General features: G+C 41.1%; 1 protein-coding gene across 1 annotated transcript; it reads right to left on the bottom strand.

Annotated features, from left to right (window-relative positions):
• Nucleotides 1–231: 231 nt before the first annotated feature.
• LOC119033463 (ras-related protein ORAB-1-like) lies at nt 232–20,373 on the bottom strand. The gene is made up of 6 exons (XM_037123597.1): nt 19,788–20,373; nt 10,448–10,520; nt 10,030–10,125; nt 9,636–9,731; nt 8,889–9,020; nt 232–1,246 (listed from the first exon to the last, which is right to left on the bottom strand). The coding sequence occupies exons 1-6, from the start codon at nt 19,799–19,801 to the stop codon at nt 1,046–1,048; spliced, it is 612 nt and encodes a 203-aa protein (XP_036979492.1). The 5' UTR covers nt 19,802–20,373; the 3' UTR covers nt 232–1,045.
• Between the last annotated feature and the right edge of the window lie 411 nt (nt 20,374–20,784).

Here is a 20,784-nt window from a genome sequence, read left to right on the forward strand (position 1 = left end):
CTGTCCTAATATTCTTATCTATACAGCAAACCCAGAGTTCCTTTTAAACTGAATTCAGTTACTTTTATTATGAAAAAGAGAACATTGTATTTTATATATGCAGTTCTGTACGGAGATTACACAGCAATTTGCAAACAGATCCTATGTAACTGGCAGTAGATATGCCAAATTAACATAAAATAATTCAGGTGTTCTACACATCTCACCAAGAATGGCAGACAGATCCTCCCATTTCATAGTCTGGTAGTACAATATTTATTTTCAGTTGAAGTGTTACATGTTGAACAACAGACTTACAGTTGTCTTCAGCCACAAATTTAATGTAGAGATAAAGAGTCAAGACAAACCCAATAACGTATTGAACACTACAGAACTGGCAAATCAGATTTGACATAATATATACATAATGTTTATGTACATATACTTTTGCACTAGACTTTAGATGCTGGACTGTGAGACACTGCTGTGCGTGGGAGATTAAAAAAACAAACAAAAACAACAACTTTCAATGGGAACAGACTGACAAACGCTGATACAAACAGCAAAATAATCACTAAAGGAGAAGAGAAACAGAGGAGGTCCATACAAACAGAAACCTTAAAGAAACTGATTCAATTACCAACCCCACTGTAGGAATGCAGAAAAAGAACACATCCATTGTCTCTCTCTCTCACTCACTCATTCACCTGCATTCAAATAAAAGAGTAGTCTCTGGGAGGTCTGAGATACAGGGCTGATGGGAGTTGGGGCCAGGTTGAATGATCTCCTATCTTTAGATTTTGTCATCAATAAGTGGACACGATGACAAGAAGGATGCTTTAGTTGTTTTTGGTAGTGCCGCTATATTATGTACAGTACAAATACAGGCCACTTCATCTTGTTCTCACATGGACATGTGAATCATGTCTTCCCTGTCCCGTCTGCTTGTGGTGGGGCTTTGCTGAGAAACAGTGGAGTTTGTGGGGTTGGTGGTGGGGTGGGGTTGGTGGTTGACAGGCCTGCAGAGTAAAGAGGGCGGGGTGTCAAACTGGAAGTGGTTTCTCTCTCAGCAGCATCCTCCTGATGTAGGTTTGACAGTAGTGCCAGGGGTCAGCTTCACATTGGGCTTCTCCCCTCCTCCAGCTGTGGCCCCAGGGCCCATCCTCTTCTTGATTTCAGCAGCCATAGTCATGAAGGCCTGCTCCACATTGGTGGCGTTCTTGGCACTGGTTTCCAAAAAGGGGATGCCAAGAGAGTCTGCAAATTCCTAGAGAAATGACACAGGACAGGATTTTAGCCATCTTTTGTGCAGTTGTGGGGCTCTTTAAGTTGTATATTCATGCAAAGCAACTTAAAATTATGAGATATTAAACACTATAAGACATAACAGAGACACCAGGGGTCTGTGCAGATGAGAAAGAGCTGGTACACAAAAAAGTTGGCATGCTGGTGACATAGGGCATGTGAACTTTATTTTACACAATATAGAACCAATGTAAATTAAGCGAGTAGTGCAGTCAAGATTGCAGTGTGGTGTGTGTAGTGAGTGTGCTGGACAGAGAGATGATGTATCTGCAGCCAAGGACAGGCTGGTGTGACGATCATTAGAGTAGAGGCAGGACAGCAGTAAACCATGAATGTAACAGTGAATGCTCATTATGAGCTACAGCTCCTCAGAAAGTCAATGCCACCACTTCTCTAGAGTTTAGAGTTAATTCTTAATATTTAACCCTGGAGCAGTAAGGAATCTTCCTTGTAATTCCTGACTACAGTCTGGAGGCTGAAACAGGTGGTGTCAAATTCCACTGTTTGTGCTCTGTTTTTATAATTATTTTGATGGTGGTGACATATGTAAAAATACAGCATATTTTACTTAGATTGATTACTTATTGATTGATTGATTACTTACTTATATCTGATTAAAACAAATACTTTAAATTAGGGATGTCCCGAGCTGTTCTGTGGGATCGGGGCCGATATGGTCATTGTTTCACTGATACGCATTGACAACCACCAAAAAAAAAAAAAAAGGTCACAATATTTCGTTGGACCGTCTTTAGCTTTTATTACAGCACACATTTGCTGTGGCATTGTTTCAATAAGCTTCTGCAATGTCACAAGATTTATTTCCGTCTACTGTTGCATTCATTTTTCACCAAGATCTTGTATTGATGACGGGGGAGTCGGACCACTGCGCATAGCCTTCTTGATCCCAAAGATTCTCAATAGGGTTGAGGTCTGGACTCTGTGGTGGCCAATCCATGTGTAAAAATGATGTCTCAGGCTCCCTGAACCACTCTTTCACAATGAGCCTGATGATTCCTGGCACTGTCATCTTGGAATGTGCCCGTGCCATCAGGGAAGAAAAAATCCAATGATGTAAAAACCTGGTCTCTCAGTATATTCAGGTGGTCAGCTGACCTCATTCTTTAGCCACATGATGTTGCTGAACCTAGACCTGACCAACTGCAGCAACCCCAGATCATAGCACTGCCCCCACAGGCTTGTACAGTAGGCACTAGGCATGATGGGTGCATCACTTCATCTGCCTCTCTTCTTACCCTGATACACCCATCACTCTGGAACAGGGTAAATCTGGACTCATCAGACCACATGACCTTCTTCCATTGCTCCTGAGTCCAATCTTTATGCTCCCTAGCAAACTGAAGCCTTTTCTTTCCGATTAGCCTCACTGATTAGTGGTTTTCTTAAGGCTACACAGCTGTTCAGTCCCAATCCCTTGAGTTCCCTTCAAACTGTGCGTGGGGAAATGCTCTTACTTTCACTATTAAACAAAGCCCTGAGTTTAAAGTTGTTTTTCTACGATTTGATTTCACCAAACATTTAAGTGGTCGCCAATCCTGATCAATCAGAAATTTCTTCTGACCACATTTCTTCCTCGAAGACAATGGCTCCCCACTATCCGTCCAATTTTTAATAATGCATTGGACAGTTCTTAACCCAATTTTAATAGTTTCTACAATCTCCTTAGATGTTTGTTCTGCTTGATGCATGCCAATGACTTGACCTTTCTCAAATAGACTTACATCTCTGCCACAACCATGGAATGTGTCTTTCAGCATAATTGTTTAAGAAATGAGAAGCTACTCATTGCATCAGTTGGGGTTCAATAATTTGTTGCCAGCTGAAAGATAATCACTCATGCAGTAATTATCCAACAGGAGGCTCTCACCTGTTTGCTTGGTTAAATCCAGGTGGCAACTTTTTTTTGGCCAGGCAGTGTATATACATGTTTACATGATATAGTGCAAAATAAACAGCACATTTTTATATGCAGATTATGAATACAAATAATAAATATGGGTGTTAAGGAAACTGATCTAACGCAAAAACAGAAATGAGTTTTGTACAAACATATTGCACAGTGCAGAGTACAGGATGAGGTCTATAGGGAGCAGTGCTGGTTGTACTGTCCGACAGCAGCAGGAAGGAAGGACCTGCAATACCTCTCCTTCACAGATCACCCACGTCTGATCCCCCTCAGCCTGGGAGTCTGGAGTCCTCTGCCCTGAGATAGTTTTAAGGCTTTTCCAGACACCACTGACATTTCTCTGCTGCAGCTGGTTTTCCATCTCCCTCCTGTAGCTGTTCTTCCCCTCTCTGATCTTCTTCCTCAACTCCTTCTGCACAGCCTTCAGCTCCTCTTTGTTTCCTGACCTTAAGGCACTCTTTTTTTCCTTAAGTAGGGCCTTCATGTCAGGATCATGTGCTGTTTGAAAACACCGTACAGTCCCAGTGGGTACAGTGTTATCAACACATAAGTTTATATAGTCCATTACGCAGCCCGTAAAACTGTTGATGTCCTCCCCATGAGAAACACACAGTTCTTCCCACACACTTGAGTCAAAGCAGTCCCTCAGAACCTTTTCAGGCTCTTCAGTCCATGTCTTAACTGCTTGGGTTTCCACTGGTTGCCTGTTAACAAGGGGCATGTAAACAGGCAGGAGATGCACCAGATTGTGGTCAGATCTTCCCGGGGAGGGAGGGGGGATGAGTTGTATTCTTCCTTGCTGTTGGCATATAATAATTCCAGTGTTTTATTGTCTCTGGTGTAGCAGGTGACACCTTGTTTGAATGTGGGCAGAGTGGAGGACAGAGAGGCATGATTGAAGTCTCCAGAGATGAGGACTGTGTCAGCAGTGAGCTTGTGACTGATTGGAGGACATCACAAGCTGCATCAGCGTTAGCACAGGGTGGATATACACAGCGAACACAATCACCTGTGTGAACTCCCTCGGAAGGTAGTACGGCCTTGTGCTAATAGCTAAAAGTTCAAGTGACACCGAATGTAGCCGTAAGTACTCGACAACAGCAAGAGCCAGAAGCTTTGTGAGCCCAACACATACATACTTGCTATGGTATTGTTATAGTATTTCCTTTACATATCACTTTGTCCTTAGTTGTGATTTTTCCCTGTTCCTGTGCGAACCCAAATTAGCGCCACACGTTGCTTTTCAGATGGTCTGGAGTGTAGATTTCAAACTCCCCAGGCGTAGTTGTTGTAGCCGTTGGCGCAACCATTGTTCTGGTATACAAAATAGGTGCCAACCAGAATGCTAACTAACGTCACCTACAGGGGCCAGATGACCAATAATAGCCTTGCTAATGAGCTCGCGATTCACTTCACGAGGCGTGAAAAAGCCTCGGAATCTGAATTGAAAATGTTTAAAAGCAAAACACATTTACAAAAAATAATGCCCATGACAGGTCCAAATATTGAGGCCTGCCTAATATTCGTTCAAATATCTTTATTTTTGTAAATATTCCAATTATATTCGAACGATGAAGTTCAGAGTCAAAGCCCTAGTTCTTGACTGTTGCAGTAATTAGCCTTCATTTTTCATACACCAAACACCAAGGCAAATTCCTTCCTCTAAAAAAGGAGTGGCATTTTCGTGGCCATATTGCACTGATATTTTTGTAATTCTGGAGACTTTGTAAAAAAATAGTATAACATGAAAGGCTTTTTGTCTGAAGTTATTATCAATATAAAGCCCCAAAAGTTCGATTTAGCAATTATTGTCTAAGAAAAGAATGCAACAATGAAACTTAGGGAATGGTGAATATTTGAGTAAATAAATACATAGTAGTAATTACGTCCTTACAACGTGTAGCAATGAATTTGCAAACAGACAAATTAAATATATAAAATAAATAACAAAAAAGGGTTTGAACTAAACACTGAGAACTGGGGAAATACTGCCTTATATTCTTCTGAAGCAGGTGGTTGGACATTGTTATCAGATCCTTTAAATGAGAAAGTGTAGCAACTAATAATATAATAGCTGTCAACTGATCACCACCTGGTAGTGAGTCGGATCCGCTGGCAGGGGAGGAAGCTGGACAGACCCAAACATATTGTGAGGGTCTGCTGGGAACGTCTGGCGGAACCCTTTGTCAGGGAGGTCTTTAACTCCCACCTCCGGGAGAGCTTTGATCAGATTCCGAGGGAGGCTGGGGACATTGACTCTGAATGGACCATGTTCTCCACTTCCATTGTTGACGCAGCTGTCTGGAGCTGCAAGGTCTCCTGTGCCTGTCGTGGCGGCAATGCCCGAACCTGGTGGTGGACTCTGGAAGTAAGGGATGCTGTCAAGCTGAAGAAGGAGTCCCATCGAGCCTGGTTGGACCGGCGGACTCCTGTGGCAGCTGACGGATACTGGCAGGCCAAGCGTGCGAGGGTTCATGGGAGTTTGCCCAACCAGTCCACGTGTTTTGTGGACTTGGAGAAAGCACTTGACCGTGTCCCTCGTGGCATTCTGTGGGAGGTGCTCCGGGAGTACGGGGTCAGAGGGCTGTACGGTCCCTGTATGACGGGAGCAGGAACTTGGTTCTCATTGCCGGCAGTAAGTCAGACCTGTTCCCAGTGCATGTTGGACTCCGGCAGGGCTGCCCTTTGTCATCGGTTCTGTCCATTATTTTTATGGACAGAATTTCTAGGCGCAGCCAAGGCCGGAGGGGGTCTGGTTTGGGAGCCACAGGATTTCATCTCTGCTTTTCACGGATGATGTGGTCTTGTTGGCTCCTTCAAGCCAGGACCTCCAGCATGTCCTGGGGCGGTTTGCAGCCGAGCGTGATGCGGCTGGGATGAGAATCAGCACCTCCAAGTCCGAGGCCATGGTTCTTGACTGGAAAAAGGTGGCTTGCTGCCTCCGGGTTGGGGGAGAGTTACTACCTCAAGTGGAGGAGTTTAAGTATCTTGGGGTCTTGTTCACGAGTGAGGGAAGGATGGAGCGTGAGACTGACAGGCGGATCAGTGCAGTGGCCGCAGTAATGCGGTCGTTGTATCGGTCTGTCGTGGTGGAGAGAGAGCTGAGTAGAAAGGTGAAGCTCTCAATTTACTGGTCAATCTAGGTTCCTACCCTCAACTATGGTCATGAACTTTGGGTCATGACCAAAAGAATAAGATCCCGGATACAGGCAGCTGAAATGAGTTTCCTCCGCAGGGTGGCGGGGAGCTCCCTTAGAGATAGGGTGAGGAGCTCTGTCACCCGGGAGGAGCTTGGAGTAGAGCCACTGCTCCTCCACATCGAGAGGAGCCAGCTGAGGTGGCTCGGGCATCTGTTTCGAATGCCGTCAGGAGGAGACCCCGAGGAAGACCCAGGACACGCTGGAGTGACTATGTTGCCCAGCTGGCCTGGGAACGCCTTGGGATCATCCCGGAAGAGCTGGAAGAAGTGTCCGGAGAGAGGGAAGTCTGGGTGTCCCTGCTCAGGCAGCTGCCACCGTGACCCGGCCCCAGATAAGCAAAAGAAGATGGATGGATGGATGGATAGATGCTTTTGTATTCAAAGTTCAGGTATTAGCTGACATATTTCATGTTGGAGAGCAAAATGTGAAAATCTCTTGCGTTAGCCATAGACCAATATACAGTGGAACCCCAGCTTACGAAGACCCCATTTAACGAAAAATTCAAGTTACGAAGGCACTTAACGGCAATATTTTTGCCCGTGGTACGGCAAAATGCCCGCGTAACGAAATCCCACAAATACAGGAAAATTCACATTAATTTCAAATTTCTCGCGACCATAATTAAAGAAAAATCATAAAATAGAAAATTTTAAAAAAATTATACGTTTAAAAAAATGTTTAAAAAAATCATTGCACAGCATACAAACGTACATGAATTAACGTAAATGTAAGTTTTAGTTTTAATGTTTAGAATTAAATTCCATAATGTTATGTGCATGTACACGTACGTATGCATGCATGCATACGTATGCTTTCTTCAGCCTCCACCACCTCCGCCACCAAGAACTTTGTCTTCAGCCAGCATCGCCTCACTCAAAAGGTACATACATACCTTATTTTATTGATATTTATTAATACATTTATCATTTATAAATTATTTTCTTCATTTCAGATTGTATTTTGGAATATTCTTAGTCTTTTTTTCAAATATTAAGTCATATTTGTAGAAGAAAAACACGACTGGTAGGGGACCTGGAACGAATTAGGCTATTTATAGGGAAAAAGGTGCTTTGACTTACGAAAATTTTGACTTACGAAAGACCCTCCGAAACAAATTCATTTCGTAAGTCGGGGTTCCACTGTAATTTGGAGAAAAAACTGAGAAAATGGAGAATTTGGTTTTTATTATTGCAGAAAATGAGATCTGTAGCAAACACAAGTTCCACAAGTCACACATTTTGATCAGAAAGGTAATACTCACAAATTAACACAACACCAATGAACTTTGTAAATGCAAAACACCAGAAGTGAAGCTATTCATTGCTTATAAGCTAATAACTACATTGCCACCACATGACTGTAACTATACTTAACACACTTTAGTATAAATAGATCAGTCTATAAGATGGAAAGTTATGCTGCTTGTACCATGTATTTAACGCAAGTAGTAGGAAAATAATGTTAAAAAGCCTTTATTAAGTTCCCATTAAAGACCAACAATAAAAAACAGCAACAATTTGACTGGAGGGTCTTCATCAAGTTGTATGGAAGGAGAGAGTGTTCACTTACTTATTTGAAAAGAACAGTTTGAATGTGTTTTTATTGCAGAAGTTATTATTAGTTATTGTAACAAAGAAAATGCTCTTTTAAACAACATGAACCATAGTCCCCCTCCTTCTTCCCTAATCCAACCTCTTCTCCTGCCAGCTTTTGAGTTGGTTACTGTTGCACCACCCATGTGCAAATCATAGTCACACACAAAAACAGACCTCTGCCCATAAGCGCATTCTAGATGTCAGTGTGTGCAGTTGTGGCCTTCATACCATGGATTTGACCCATGGAGGATGATGCATTACACAATTAGGCTTCTCTTCCTTTTTATGAGGCCTGCCGCTTATTGGGAGCGGAGTTACAGTATATGGCATCTAAATTGGCTAATGCTCCACCATGTTTGCAGAAATGTGTGATCCTGCTGACAGACAGACGCAGGTGAAAGTGTTTCCTTTCACCCCTGCAGGGATGGCAGAAGTAAAAGTGATAATGCAACACTTTTCTCACTATATGAGGTATTATTACATTATGAGTTGCTATTACATTGTGAGCAGTATCAATAAGGCTCTTAATGTAGTAAGTTATTACATTATTACATTATGTGCTGATTATTAGATTATGAACTTTTATTACATTGAAATCATTACATTATGAGCCGTTACTACATTATTAGTTGCTAAAAGCCTGCAGGGTGAAAGACTTTCTTCCTGAAAGAAGCTCCCCCTCAACTGTCAACATAGACAAGCCAATTCTAATTTTTTCAAGAGCGAGGCTGACCTCTTAGGCCATATCATATAGAATATCTAATCAAATCTAAAGCAAAGACACCATATAGCACAGAGAATTGTGGGAAAACTATTAGAAGCATAAAGACGTTGATATGAAACAGTTTCTGTGTGTGGGACTAAAAAAAGCAGATGCCTTACTTTTGCTGTTGTGTAATCCACCACCTTCTTTGTCGTCAGGTCACACTTGTTTCCAACCAATAGCTTGTTGACGTTTTCACTGGCATAGCGATCAATCTCCTGTAGCCATTGTTTGACATTGTTGAAGGACTCCTGGCATGGGGAACAGATAAACATTAGCACTAAGCTAAATGTGCTACAGGACATCAGCAGCTTTAATTAGTTTTCAAAACTTTTTAAGGCAACATGGACGCAGCTGATTTTTAAAAACAGTGTGCACAGCTGCTAATCACTGCTATGACAGAACAGTATAAAAGAGGGTATACCGCTGAACTTTAGGCTCTGCGTGGATGCTATGCATAAATTTTAAGGTTAACTGACACGAGAGAAAAGATTTAATTTTACAGTTTAGTTTAATGTTCCAACATTTTGTGTGGGTGTGATATTACTGCTATCATAGCTGTATGACCTGGCTCATGCTACAGTCTTTGTACAAGTTGAACTTACATGCCAACATACAGAGAAGAATGAAATGATACAGAGTAGAAAAACATGTATGTATATATATGTATATATATGTATATATATGTATATATGTATATATGTATATATGTATATATGTATATATATATATATATATATATATATATATATATATATATATATATATATATATATATATATATATATATATATATATATTTGTGTGTATATGTGTGTATATATGTATATATAGACACACACTTACAAGAGTAAGGTTATACACACCTGGTCTGTGACATCATACACAACAATGATACCATGAGCACCTCTGTAGTAGCCGGATGTGATAGTACGAAACCTCTCCTGACCTGCTGTATCCCACTGGAAAAGGATAAACAAAATATTTAGTTAGTTACAATATTTGGTATTGTGTACAACAATTTTGTCCATCTTAAGTAACAATTGCAAACAATCAGTGTTGCCAGATTGGGCTGATTTCTGCCATATTTTTATATATATATATATATATATATATATATATATATATATATATATATATATATATATATATATATATATATATATATATATATATATATATATATATATATATATATATATATATATATATATAACTAGTAAGTATATATAGATATATATGAAACAGTGGGTTACTTACAATCTGAAGTTTAATGGTTTTTCCATCTAGTTCTATGGTTCGTATTTTGAAGTCCACTCCAATAGTGCTAATGTAACTTTCTGTATATGTGTCATCCTGCAAAGAGAGAAACATGGTGTTGATACAGTGAACATACCAAGAGTACAGAAACTGGAGCATGTTACACTGTGATTAATAACTTATCAGAAAGTTGACCTGTATTATCACCTGTTTACAATAACTTGGTTTAATATTTAGTTAATAAGAAAACCATTTAAGATGAACGATATCTATTGTTGTCCAACTGAAGACAGCTTTTGCCAGGCTGCATGAGTTCAATGCTAAGTAAAACTTAAAATGCTGCAAGCTGGAATCCTGCTTGGGGAAAAGAGTTGATATAAAAACACATTGCACTGTATGTGATGTTAGACAAACTTACTGCAAATCGGAGAAGAAGGCAAGACTTTCCAACACCAGAGTCACCAATCAGGAGCAGCTTGAATAAATAGTCACTGTGAAAGAAGAGTAAAACAAACTTTCAGTTAAAGATTACAAAGGAATTGTTGATTGATGGGCCTTTTACTTATTGACATTCCTTGATTTACTGTCAGTTTCAGTAAGATGCAAATATGCTCATCAGCATTAGTTTCATTACATCGTTGGACAGAGTGGTTGAGAAGCTGACATTTTACATGGACAGGAAAAAATCCAGACAATGAACTCTGCTGAGCTCAGGAACATTTTCAGAAGGAAGTGTAGGAAGCTGACTGATCATGTGATTGGACATATGAAGCAGGTCGAAAAGACTGAGGAAACAGAACAGACAAGTACCCAACTAGTCCACTTCCGCGTTTAGTCTGACTCATATTCACCAAACGTATATAAAAGCTCAATTCAATTTTAGGAGCAAACTCTTGGCTTGATGCCATGTTGTTGTGTTTGTTTCCCTGTGGAAAGTCAATGCGGGGGGATGGCAGAGCCCACTAATAACTACAGGGGCCCATAGGGAGTGGCGCCGGAGCAAAGTAAAGATAAAGTAGTTTGTTTTTTTAAATCGTCCACAAACTCAAATTAATCAATTTTACTGATTTATTGCCTAGCCCTAGTTGCCAGTCTGATATGTGTAATCTTCAGACTTGACAGAGGAAATTTACTTTCAGTTCCTGGATTATGTGCATCGTCTTTGTAATTTATTGTGGGATGTGACTGACAGTTACTCAGTTTTCATTTTCAAAGTGGCATGGGGCGACTTGCATACCAAGGGACGGCATTCTATAATTACATTTGGATTCTCCAACCTAGTGGCCCACCTTAACACTAGTGTTGTCACGATACCAAAAATGATGACTTTGGTGCAAAACCTGCGAGGGCTGAATGATATATCGTTATTGTATATATATCTAGATATGAACATTCAAGATATTAATGTTAAGGCATGTCATAGTTTCTGTCCAGCTGCTGCACAAGGTTCAGAAATCCACTTTTCTCAACTGTATATATTGGCAACTGATCAAGACAAATAAACTCAGCTACTGCTTTGTTCAGTCTTTTTGCATCTTTCCAGTCTTTATCGTGCGTTCTGTTGCAATCAAAACAGAGGTGGAAGGGAAGGCTGCCTCAACTAGCTGGTTGTAGGTTGTGCTTGTATCTGTTTGTCTGTGTAGAGTGTGGGGCAGTGATGGATAAATTATGCTTGAGTTTCAATATCATCATCATTAGTATTATTATTATCATCATTATTATCATCATCATCATTTCAGTTTGATAGGTAACCTAGCTGCCAATGTGGTTACAAGCATCTCTGTATCCCAGAAGACAAGTGTCTTCTTGTTTTGTTCATCTGTCTTGTTTGCTCTCCGAGATTATTAAATGACTTGATTTTCCATTAAAAGCTCAATACTTGTAGCGGAAAAAAATTAACAGCACATTAACTACAATTTTATTCAGAATAAAAATAATGCACGTAAATGACATTACCTGTAAGTCCGGCAATTCATAAAATAAGATAATACTTTATTAGTCCCACAAAGGACAAATTGCATTTCATGTTGAAAAAGTTCAAACCCTGGATTATTAGCCTGCAAACTACATTAGTGCACTAAAGTACAACACAAATTGTGTTGTGATATGCAAATCCTCCTGGACAGATCACTGTCTCACCTGGAGAAGCCTGGAAGCTCTGTGAGGATCATGTTCTTTGATTTCTCCAGTGCTTTCAACACTATACAGCCTGCACTTTTGGGGGACAAGATGGGGCTCGCAGGGGTGAACCAACACCTCACATCCTGGATCCTGGATTACCTCACTAACTGGCCACAGTATGTGAGGACTCAGGACTATGTGTTGGACACAATAATCTGCAGTACAGAGGCCCCACAGGGAACAGTCCAGGCCCATTTCCTGTTCACCCTGTACACCGCAGACTTCTACCACCAATCCCCTCACTGCCATCAACAGAAGTCCTCTAACGACTCTGCTATCCTCAGCCTCATCAGGGACGGGGACGACAGAACCTACAGAGAACTTATTCAGGACTTTGTGGACTGGTGCCATCGGAACCACCTCCAGTTCAACGCTGGGAAGACCAAAGAGCTGCTGGTGGTATTCTGCAGGCACAAACAACCCTGCACACAGGTGAACATCCTTGGAACAGACATTAATATGGTGACATCTTACAAGTACCTGGGAGTTGACATGAACAATAAACTGGACTGGACTGATCACACTGCAGCTACATACAAGAAAGGTCAGAGCAGACTGTATCTGCTGAGGAAGCTCAGGTCCTTTGGGGTGCAGGGGGCACTCCTGACCTCTTTCTATGACTCTATGGTGGCATCAGCCATTTTCTATGGAGTAGTCTGCTGGAGCAGCAGCATCTCAGCAGCAGACAAGAAGAGACTTGATAAACTTATCAAGAAGCTTGTCCAGGATGATGGACAAGCTGTCATCACTGCTGGTGCAGGAGTCCCACCCCCTGCATGTCACTTTCACTGCACTGGGCAGCTCCTTCAGCAACAGACTGATACACTCTAAGGGTGTGAAGGAGAGGTATCACAGGTCCTTCCTTCCTGCTGCTGTCAGACTGTACAACCAGCACTGCTCCCTACAGACCTCACCTTGTACTCTGTACTGTGCAATATACAAACCTAATTTCTGTATTTTGCACTATTTGGGCAGTTTCCTAAACACCCATATCTATCATTTGTATTTAAAATCTGCGTATAAAAATCTGCTTTTAATTTTGCAATATATAATGTAAACATGTATAAAGTCTATTCTATTTCTTCCCTTTTGGTCATATTGTTTATTCTTATTACTGTTTTTGTTCTATAACATTCTGTCACTGCAACACATTTATTCATTTGTGGGACATTAAAGGATTTCTGAGGATTTTGATTCTGAAATGACCAAGACCTGGTGGAGGTCTGTGCTCTAATCAGACCATCTTCCAATACTATAAATTACAATGTATATTATAAATTATTGACAAAAAAGTACATGATTATATTACTATCAGTACTAGGTTTTGACTCCGAACTTCGTTATTTAAATATAATTTGAATATTTACAAAAATAAAGATATCTGAACGAATATTAGGCAGCCCTCAATATTCAAAACTGTTATGGGCATTATTTTTTGTAAATGTGTTTTGCTTGTAAGCGTTGTTTTCAATTCAGATACCGAGGCTTTTTCACACCTGGTGAAGTTGTGAATCGCAAGCTCATTAACAAGGCTATTATTGGTCATCTGGCTCCTGTAGGTGACGTTAGCGCCCCGGTTAGCGCCTATTTTGTATACCAGGACATTGACCACGCCAACGCCTACAACACCTACTTTTGGGGAGTCCGAAATCTACACTCCAGACCATCTGAAAAACAACGTGTGGCGCTACTTTGGGTTCCCAAAGGAACAGGGAAAAATCACAGTAAAGGACAAAGTGATATGTAAAATATGTAGGCCCAAAATCATGGTAAAATGACGCTGTACAACACAACCAAAAGTGGCATAAGGGAAATGTTCCATGGAGAAAAACTGCCTATTGACATTGACAACTTAAGTTTGATACCAATATAGGTCTTACTGAGGGCATTTAATGGTCAAAATATTATTAATAAATCTTCAAATATTTATTAAGCTCTTTGAACTCTTTGAACAAGTCTGCATGTCTGTCATCTAGGACTGCAACTAACGGTTATTTTGGTTGTCGACTTATCTATCGATTATTTTTTTGATTAGTCACGATTATTTTGGATGCGTCTGTTTCGACTTTGGTTTTACCTCATATTCTCCGAGCAAATTAACAACCCATGAAACATGCATTTGAAAACATAATATTTTGAAACACAACTGGACTTTTAATATGTCAAGTGAACTAATTAATGCCAATTATAAAATTTTCAATTCAACCCTTTAGGCGCCAAAGTCGCAAATTTGCGCACCCCACGGTACTCAACAAAACAGCTGTTTTCTCGTAAAGGGGGGTTACATGTCGTTCATACTCCCCACCACTAGTTGGCAGACATCTCTTACGCTTGCTAGTCACGGTGCGTCTTTGCATAACAATGGCACTGCCACGCAGAGCGAGGAACATGCATAAGCACAAACATACGACCCTTTGCCCAACATAGGTGGGAATGGAAATGATACACAAACTCGTATCAGTAGGGGAGTGAATGGATGTGGTAAAAGTAACGGGGGGGCAGGGGGTGAGAACAGCGCTGGGACCAGCGTTAGTGTTCACTCTTTCTACCGCGACGGTCATGTAGCCTCCATCCGCGGCAGTGGTCACGAAGCACAGAGCACACACGAGTCCAACTCTTCTCACAACACTAGAGGGGATAGCAGGGGGAGACGTGGGCGAAGTGTCCGTAGAAGGGCTGATGGATGTCGTAGGGGAATATATATATATACACAATACAATACATACAAAGGACAATTAATAGTAATAGTAGTAAAATAATAGTAACGCACAGTGACTTGAATAAATAATTTTAATCTGATCACTGGTTTGGAAATATTAACACGTTAGATTACTCATTACTGACAAAAGTGGCCAGCTCATAATTACAGCTCATGTGTCGGGCCGGGCCGGGCCGGGCTAGGACTCCTCGTGCACGGGTCTGGTCAGGTCAGGTTTGATTTTTGGGCCCAACCTAAGTCACACCTAAATTTAATATCATATATTGAAGATACAGGAGGTTACCACCTGAAAATGTTCCCACTCTTCGGATGTGTTTGGTCTCGCTTTCCTGCTTTCAACATGTTCCGCCATCATTCATATTCTTCTTCTGCTACTGTGTCTGCTTCTTTTTCCTGCAGAACCGTCTTCTTCTATGCCACACTGTGGTGCGCATTCTAGTAGCGGTGCTAAAGCGATCTGCTCCGGTTCAGATCTTAAAAAATATATAATAATAATAATAATAATAATAATAATAATAACAATAATAATAAATACGAGATATTCTGCGTCTACAATAATTTTTACTGTCGACATAATCAATTATGTCAACTAATCATTGCAGCCCTACTGTCAGCTAGATGTTTCACGAAGTTGGATGTGTTGGCTCCCTTGGTCATCACGGATTTACAGATGGGCCTTGTGGTGTCCGTGGGCTTGCCCTTACTGTCGGCAATGTAAGTGAAATATTTCTAGATTTCACTCCATGCATCTGCTTTTTCAACAAGCCTAGGACTGTTGGCAGGAACACTCATGCTACTTTCAGCCATGTCTGCCTCGCTCTGCTCTGTGGCTGTCTGTCACCATGAAACCACAGCCACTCTGGCTGCAGGCAGTGAGGAAGCAGAGAGAAGCTCTGCACACAGACATGCTACCCTACTGTCACACAAAGTTCATTAAGTTCCAATACTGGGTACGGCGGTACATTCTAGTGCAACACTACTTAACACAATCATGCAGTGAGGTAAGTCCCGACATCCTGCAGCCAATGAAAGTCTAAACTACACTATAATGCCAAAAGTATTCACTAACCCATCCAAATAACTGAAATCAGGTGTTCCAATCGATTCCATGGCCACAGGTGTATAAAAGCAAGCCTCTAGGCATGCAGACTGTTTCTACAAACATTAGTGAACGAATGGGTCGCTCTCGGGAGCTCAGTTAATTCCAGCGTGGTACTGTGATAGGATGCCACTTGTGCAACAAGTCCAGTCGTGAAATTTTCTCGCTCCTTAATTCTTCACAGTCAATTCAGTGGTCAAATCAGTGGTATTATAACAAAGCGGAAGGGACTGAGAATGACACCAACTCAGCCACGAAGTGGTAAGCCACTTAAAATGACAGAGTGGGGTTAGCGGATGCTAAGGTGCATAGTGCACAGACGTCGCCAACTTTATGCAGAGGCAATCGCTACAGACCGCCAAACTTCACGAGACCTTCAGATTAGCTCAAGAACAGTGCATAGAGAGTTTCATGAAATGGATTTCCATGGCCGAGCAGCTGCATCCAAGCAGTACATCAATAACTGCACTGAAAAGGCACTGCAGATGTGACAGCTTGACCGGTTGTTTACCAGGGAGGAAACTATAGTTCACAAACCACTGCAACAGCTCCGCTGGCCCTGGTCGTCTGCTGGACAACAAGAAGAAAAAAGATCTGGGGGCCAGCAGCCGAGTGCCTGATCTAGCCTGTCTTCCCCCTTGGTGGCCTGGTAGTCCTGCTGTACAACCAGGGGGAGGGAGGGACTGCTACTAGCTACTTGTGATCACAGAAACAATATATTTCACAGTACAACCCCAAGCATCCTTGTCTGCATTATGTTCTGAAAAACAATTAAAAAAAAAAATAATTTCACATTGGTGCAGATCAAATAGCGTAAGCATCGAAAGCAAAGGTCAAAGGTCAATATATCCATTGGGCTCTACTTCATCAATTGCAATTTAATCATAAACAATATATCACGATATCTGTCTAGTGAACAGTGACACAGAGAGACTGAGGGACAGGGAGGAGAGGTCTGCCCAACTATATCTATAGACATGCTGGACTGTTCATGAACACAACATACAATAAACAATACAATAACCATGTGCAATAATACCAGACCCATAACAGATACTGTGAACAGTTTTACGTGTGTGTTTTTTTATATATATATATATATATCTATATCTATATCTATATATATCTATATCTATATCTATATCTATATCTATATATATATATATAAAAAAATGTCATGTCATGATTTACGATTTTGAACATTTTTTTTTCCCTTCTAAAGAACAAACTTCAAATTTGTATTCATTTTAATGTTTTATTTTTTAACAACACTGCCTTACCATTTTGAACAGTGCACCTTTCTAAAACAGAGGCGTAATATTCCTCCTTTTCAAAAAGCCGCCACTGTGGTAGGTGTAAACATGTGACGTGACGTGAAGCTCGAAGTTGGTCTGTGAACAGTGACAACGGATTTGTCTTCAAAATAAGAGCTTTACATCGCACCTATCGGAGTTTAGAGCTGGGTTCTTAGCGGGGGGCTTTTAATTTGAGAGTAGCGATAGTTTCAAAAGTGTAATTTGAAAGAAGCTTGCGCTACAACAACAAGCTAACACAGCCAAACAGCCGCTGAGATCCGGGAGACACTAGCATCTCCTGGATCTCAGCAGCTGTCCAGTTGCTCATCTTGATGTCCGTGGATGAAGTGATGGACTGACTGCTATGATCAGCTGTTTCTTGGTTTTAAAACTCCTCGGCTCTGGGTCGCACAACAGTACAGTTACCATTTGATAACCTCATGCTGCTGGTGGCAGAATGGTTAGCTAACTGTAGCTTGCACAGCTTGCATATAACTTTATCTCTACGCTCAGCATTTTTGCCGTCTACTGACCAAAATCCTAAGTATTTCCAAACAGGGCCTTTTAGGTTGCTTGGAGTCAAAACTACTCCCTCTGCTGCTGAGTTGGCTGGCCCTGAACTTTCTGCCATTACGTTTTTCTCTCCGCCATCTGCATCTGCCACGGTTTTTGTCGTGTCTCACTTTCAGCAGTGAGTGACGCTGTGCAAGTGTGATTCCTCTGACCTGTCCCTGACCCGTCATGCAGTGTGCCCACTCACAAAGCAGCCGCTAATGTGTTTTTTCCACAGTCGAATATTAATTTTCACAATCGCATCTCTGTTTTTCTTTTTTAAATATTCTAATATATATTTGAATTTAGAATATTCATTGACAATCCTAGTGTACACATTCCCATTGCACATAAAGGCCAAATCTTAGTGGGTTTTATTGTGATATCTGACCAGTGGAAAAAGTGTCCTACTTAATGTAACATGTTCCTCTTACCTCAAACCTGCACATTACAGTTACAATCACTCTCCCAACTCCAGGCTATTACCCATTGTATCCACTAAAATCCTAAACACGCCATTAATAAGGGTCAAGTTGTGCAAATTTAACATTCCTTCAGGCCTGTAATGCAACCATCATCAACCACAACTTTAAAACCACTGACAGACGAAGTGTACTTAGTTTTGATCATCTTGTTAGAGTGCAATGTTCAGCTAGGAAACCTTGTGTCCTGATATTCATTGTGATGTTATTTAGACAAATGCAACTCACCCAAACACCACTGCAGACCAAGTACACCGCCACATGGTAACAGCACTCCCTAATGGCAGTGGCGCCCACAGCAGAACAATGTGCCCTCCTCTAAACTCTAATGTTGCATAAAGATACCCCCTCAACACTTTCACACTACCTTTCATTGAGAAATAACTTGGACATTGGCCAAGAGTATCTAGTCTCTACTAAAGAGGTGACTCATTACTACAAGATTAGGCAGTCTGACAGAGAAGAAGATCAAGTTTAATTAAAGTAATGACACAATCACAATGACCATACAATTCTTAAAATGTAAGACTAGTACTGTTAACAGCTTGTCATACTGGCAAAACCCTAACCTAAGTGAATGCTTATGAATGGAAACACTTATGAGAGAAAGAAAGCTTAAGCTATTGCTCAACACTGCTGTGGTGAAATCTAAGGCTTGTCCTGTAGCATGTGAACTACACATGACTAGTCTGTGGACAGGCTGCTACAACACTACTAAACCATATGACTTACACTTTAACTTTAAAAAAGTTAAGCATAAATCATGTTTCTACACAACCAATGTCTGCTGCTATAGAGTTTTCTCTTGGAGAAAAGAAGAAGCTGCCTGTCATAACGACTAAAGTGCAGACACCTGCAACACGGTATAAGGTGTCGTCTTTCAAACAATCCAATTAATGGAGTCCTTGCTGCCCAATCATGTTTAATACTCGCCATTTTAGTTTTTATTAATTTTACAAGATTGAAATAAGTTTACCTGAACTCGAACGGACATCGCTATAACACCTGATTTTCGCAAAACTACAGTTGATTACAAATACATAACGAATCGCGTTACAGTTACGAGCCAACATTAAAAAAGGGACCTTTGTTGTCTACTGACATCGCATCTCTGAAACCGAAAACGAACTGAAAATAGCAGTAAAGGTAAATTACAGCTGCTATCCCAACAGCTGCATTCGTTATGTGTAACGTTAAAGCAAAAACGCGGCGGTTGGTAAAAGACATCGATCGACTGAAGAATGTTTAACGCCAACACCTGCCAATGTTCCTGGAAAATGGTGACAGCATCTTAGGCAAATACAGGTGGACATTAAGGCTAATGTCAGCTGATGTTAGCCGCTAACTTAGCTCAACGGTATGCCAACGCTAACGTTAACGTGTTAGCATATGGTAAAATGTAACACAACGTAGATGAATATGATACTTACTATTCGGGATTCATTGTTGACTTGTTGTACAGTGTTTCCCCTCTCGTGAACCGTGTCTTTGTCCCTGTCTACAGATAAACAGCGCTGTTTAGTTGTGAAAACGGGAGCGGTGGCTAGCTTAGACTGTTCCCAAAAACCACGACCGGCTAGTTGTTTCTCTGCGAAAAACCAAAATGGCTACAACTCCAACCAGGAAACAGCTAACATTAGCCAGCTGGTTAGCCAAGTCGGGAATGACACAAAATATGTGGCTTGATTTAGCGAATGCCTCGTCCTGTACGACAGCCTGGTTACTCGTTCTACAGCCGTAAAGCCAATAAACAAGGGATGTAAATACACGTCTGAATAACAGCCCCTTCTCTGCCTCTCACTGAATATGTGTCCCTACCGCAACAGCGAACTGTCAATCCCAGGCAGAGATTACGTCATTTAGTGAAACGTGGCAAAGACGAGTCGGCTGGTGCCCCGTAACAATATCCACACGACACAACTTCCGGCCATATACTTCAACATAAACCTCTACGACGTGAGCTTTGCACAATTCGCTTGTGCTCTACAGTGAGGCTTTATTTACAAAGCCATAGTTATTATTTCCGTCCACATCCGTACAACTGACGGACTTGACACATTAGTCCCCAGGATGTTCATTTAACATCCAGGTAATGTGCACTTCGCTCAACACGTCTCCCATTACCACAGAAACCTCACGTGTATCATGAGTCACGGTTGTGTCACCACCTGTCGTAGAAACTGGGTGTGAACAGGGAGACTGCTACGTCATGTCAGCGCTTGTTTATAGGCAGTATATATGACTGTCCCATTCAGTCTGGTAAAGGAACATGGAAAAACAGCTCAGAAAAGTTGCTTTTCCCATTTTGTTTGGACAAGGAAAAACAAGAAGTTTACTAAAGTTGATTTTTTTTCCTTCAATGTACGTATTGTAGTACTATTAAAATGTGAAAAGTGCATATTACTTATTTTATTTAGAAACAACTTT

Source organism: Acanthopagrus latus, chromosome 15, assembly GCF_904848185.1.
Source record: "Acanthopagrus latus isolate v.2019 chromosome 15, fAcaLat1.1, whole genome shotgun sequence".
Lineage (NCBI taxonomy): Eukaryota > Metazoa > Chordata > Actinopteri > Spariformes > Sparidae > Acanthopagrus > Acanthopagrus latus.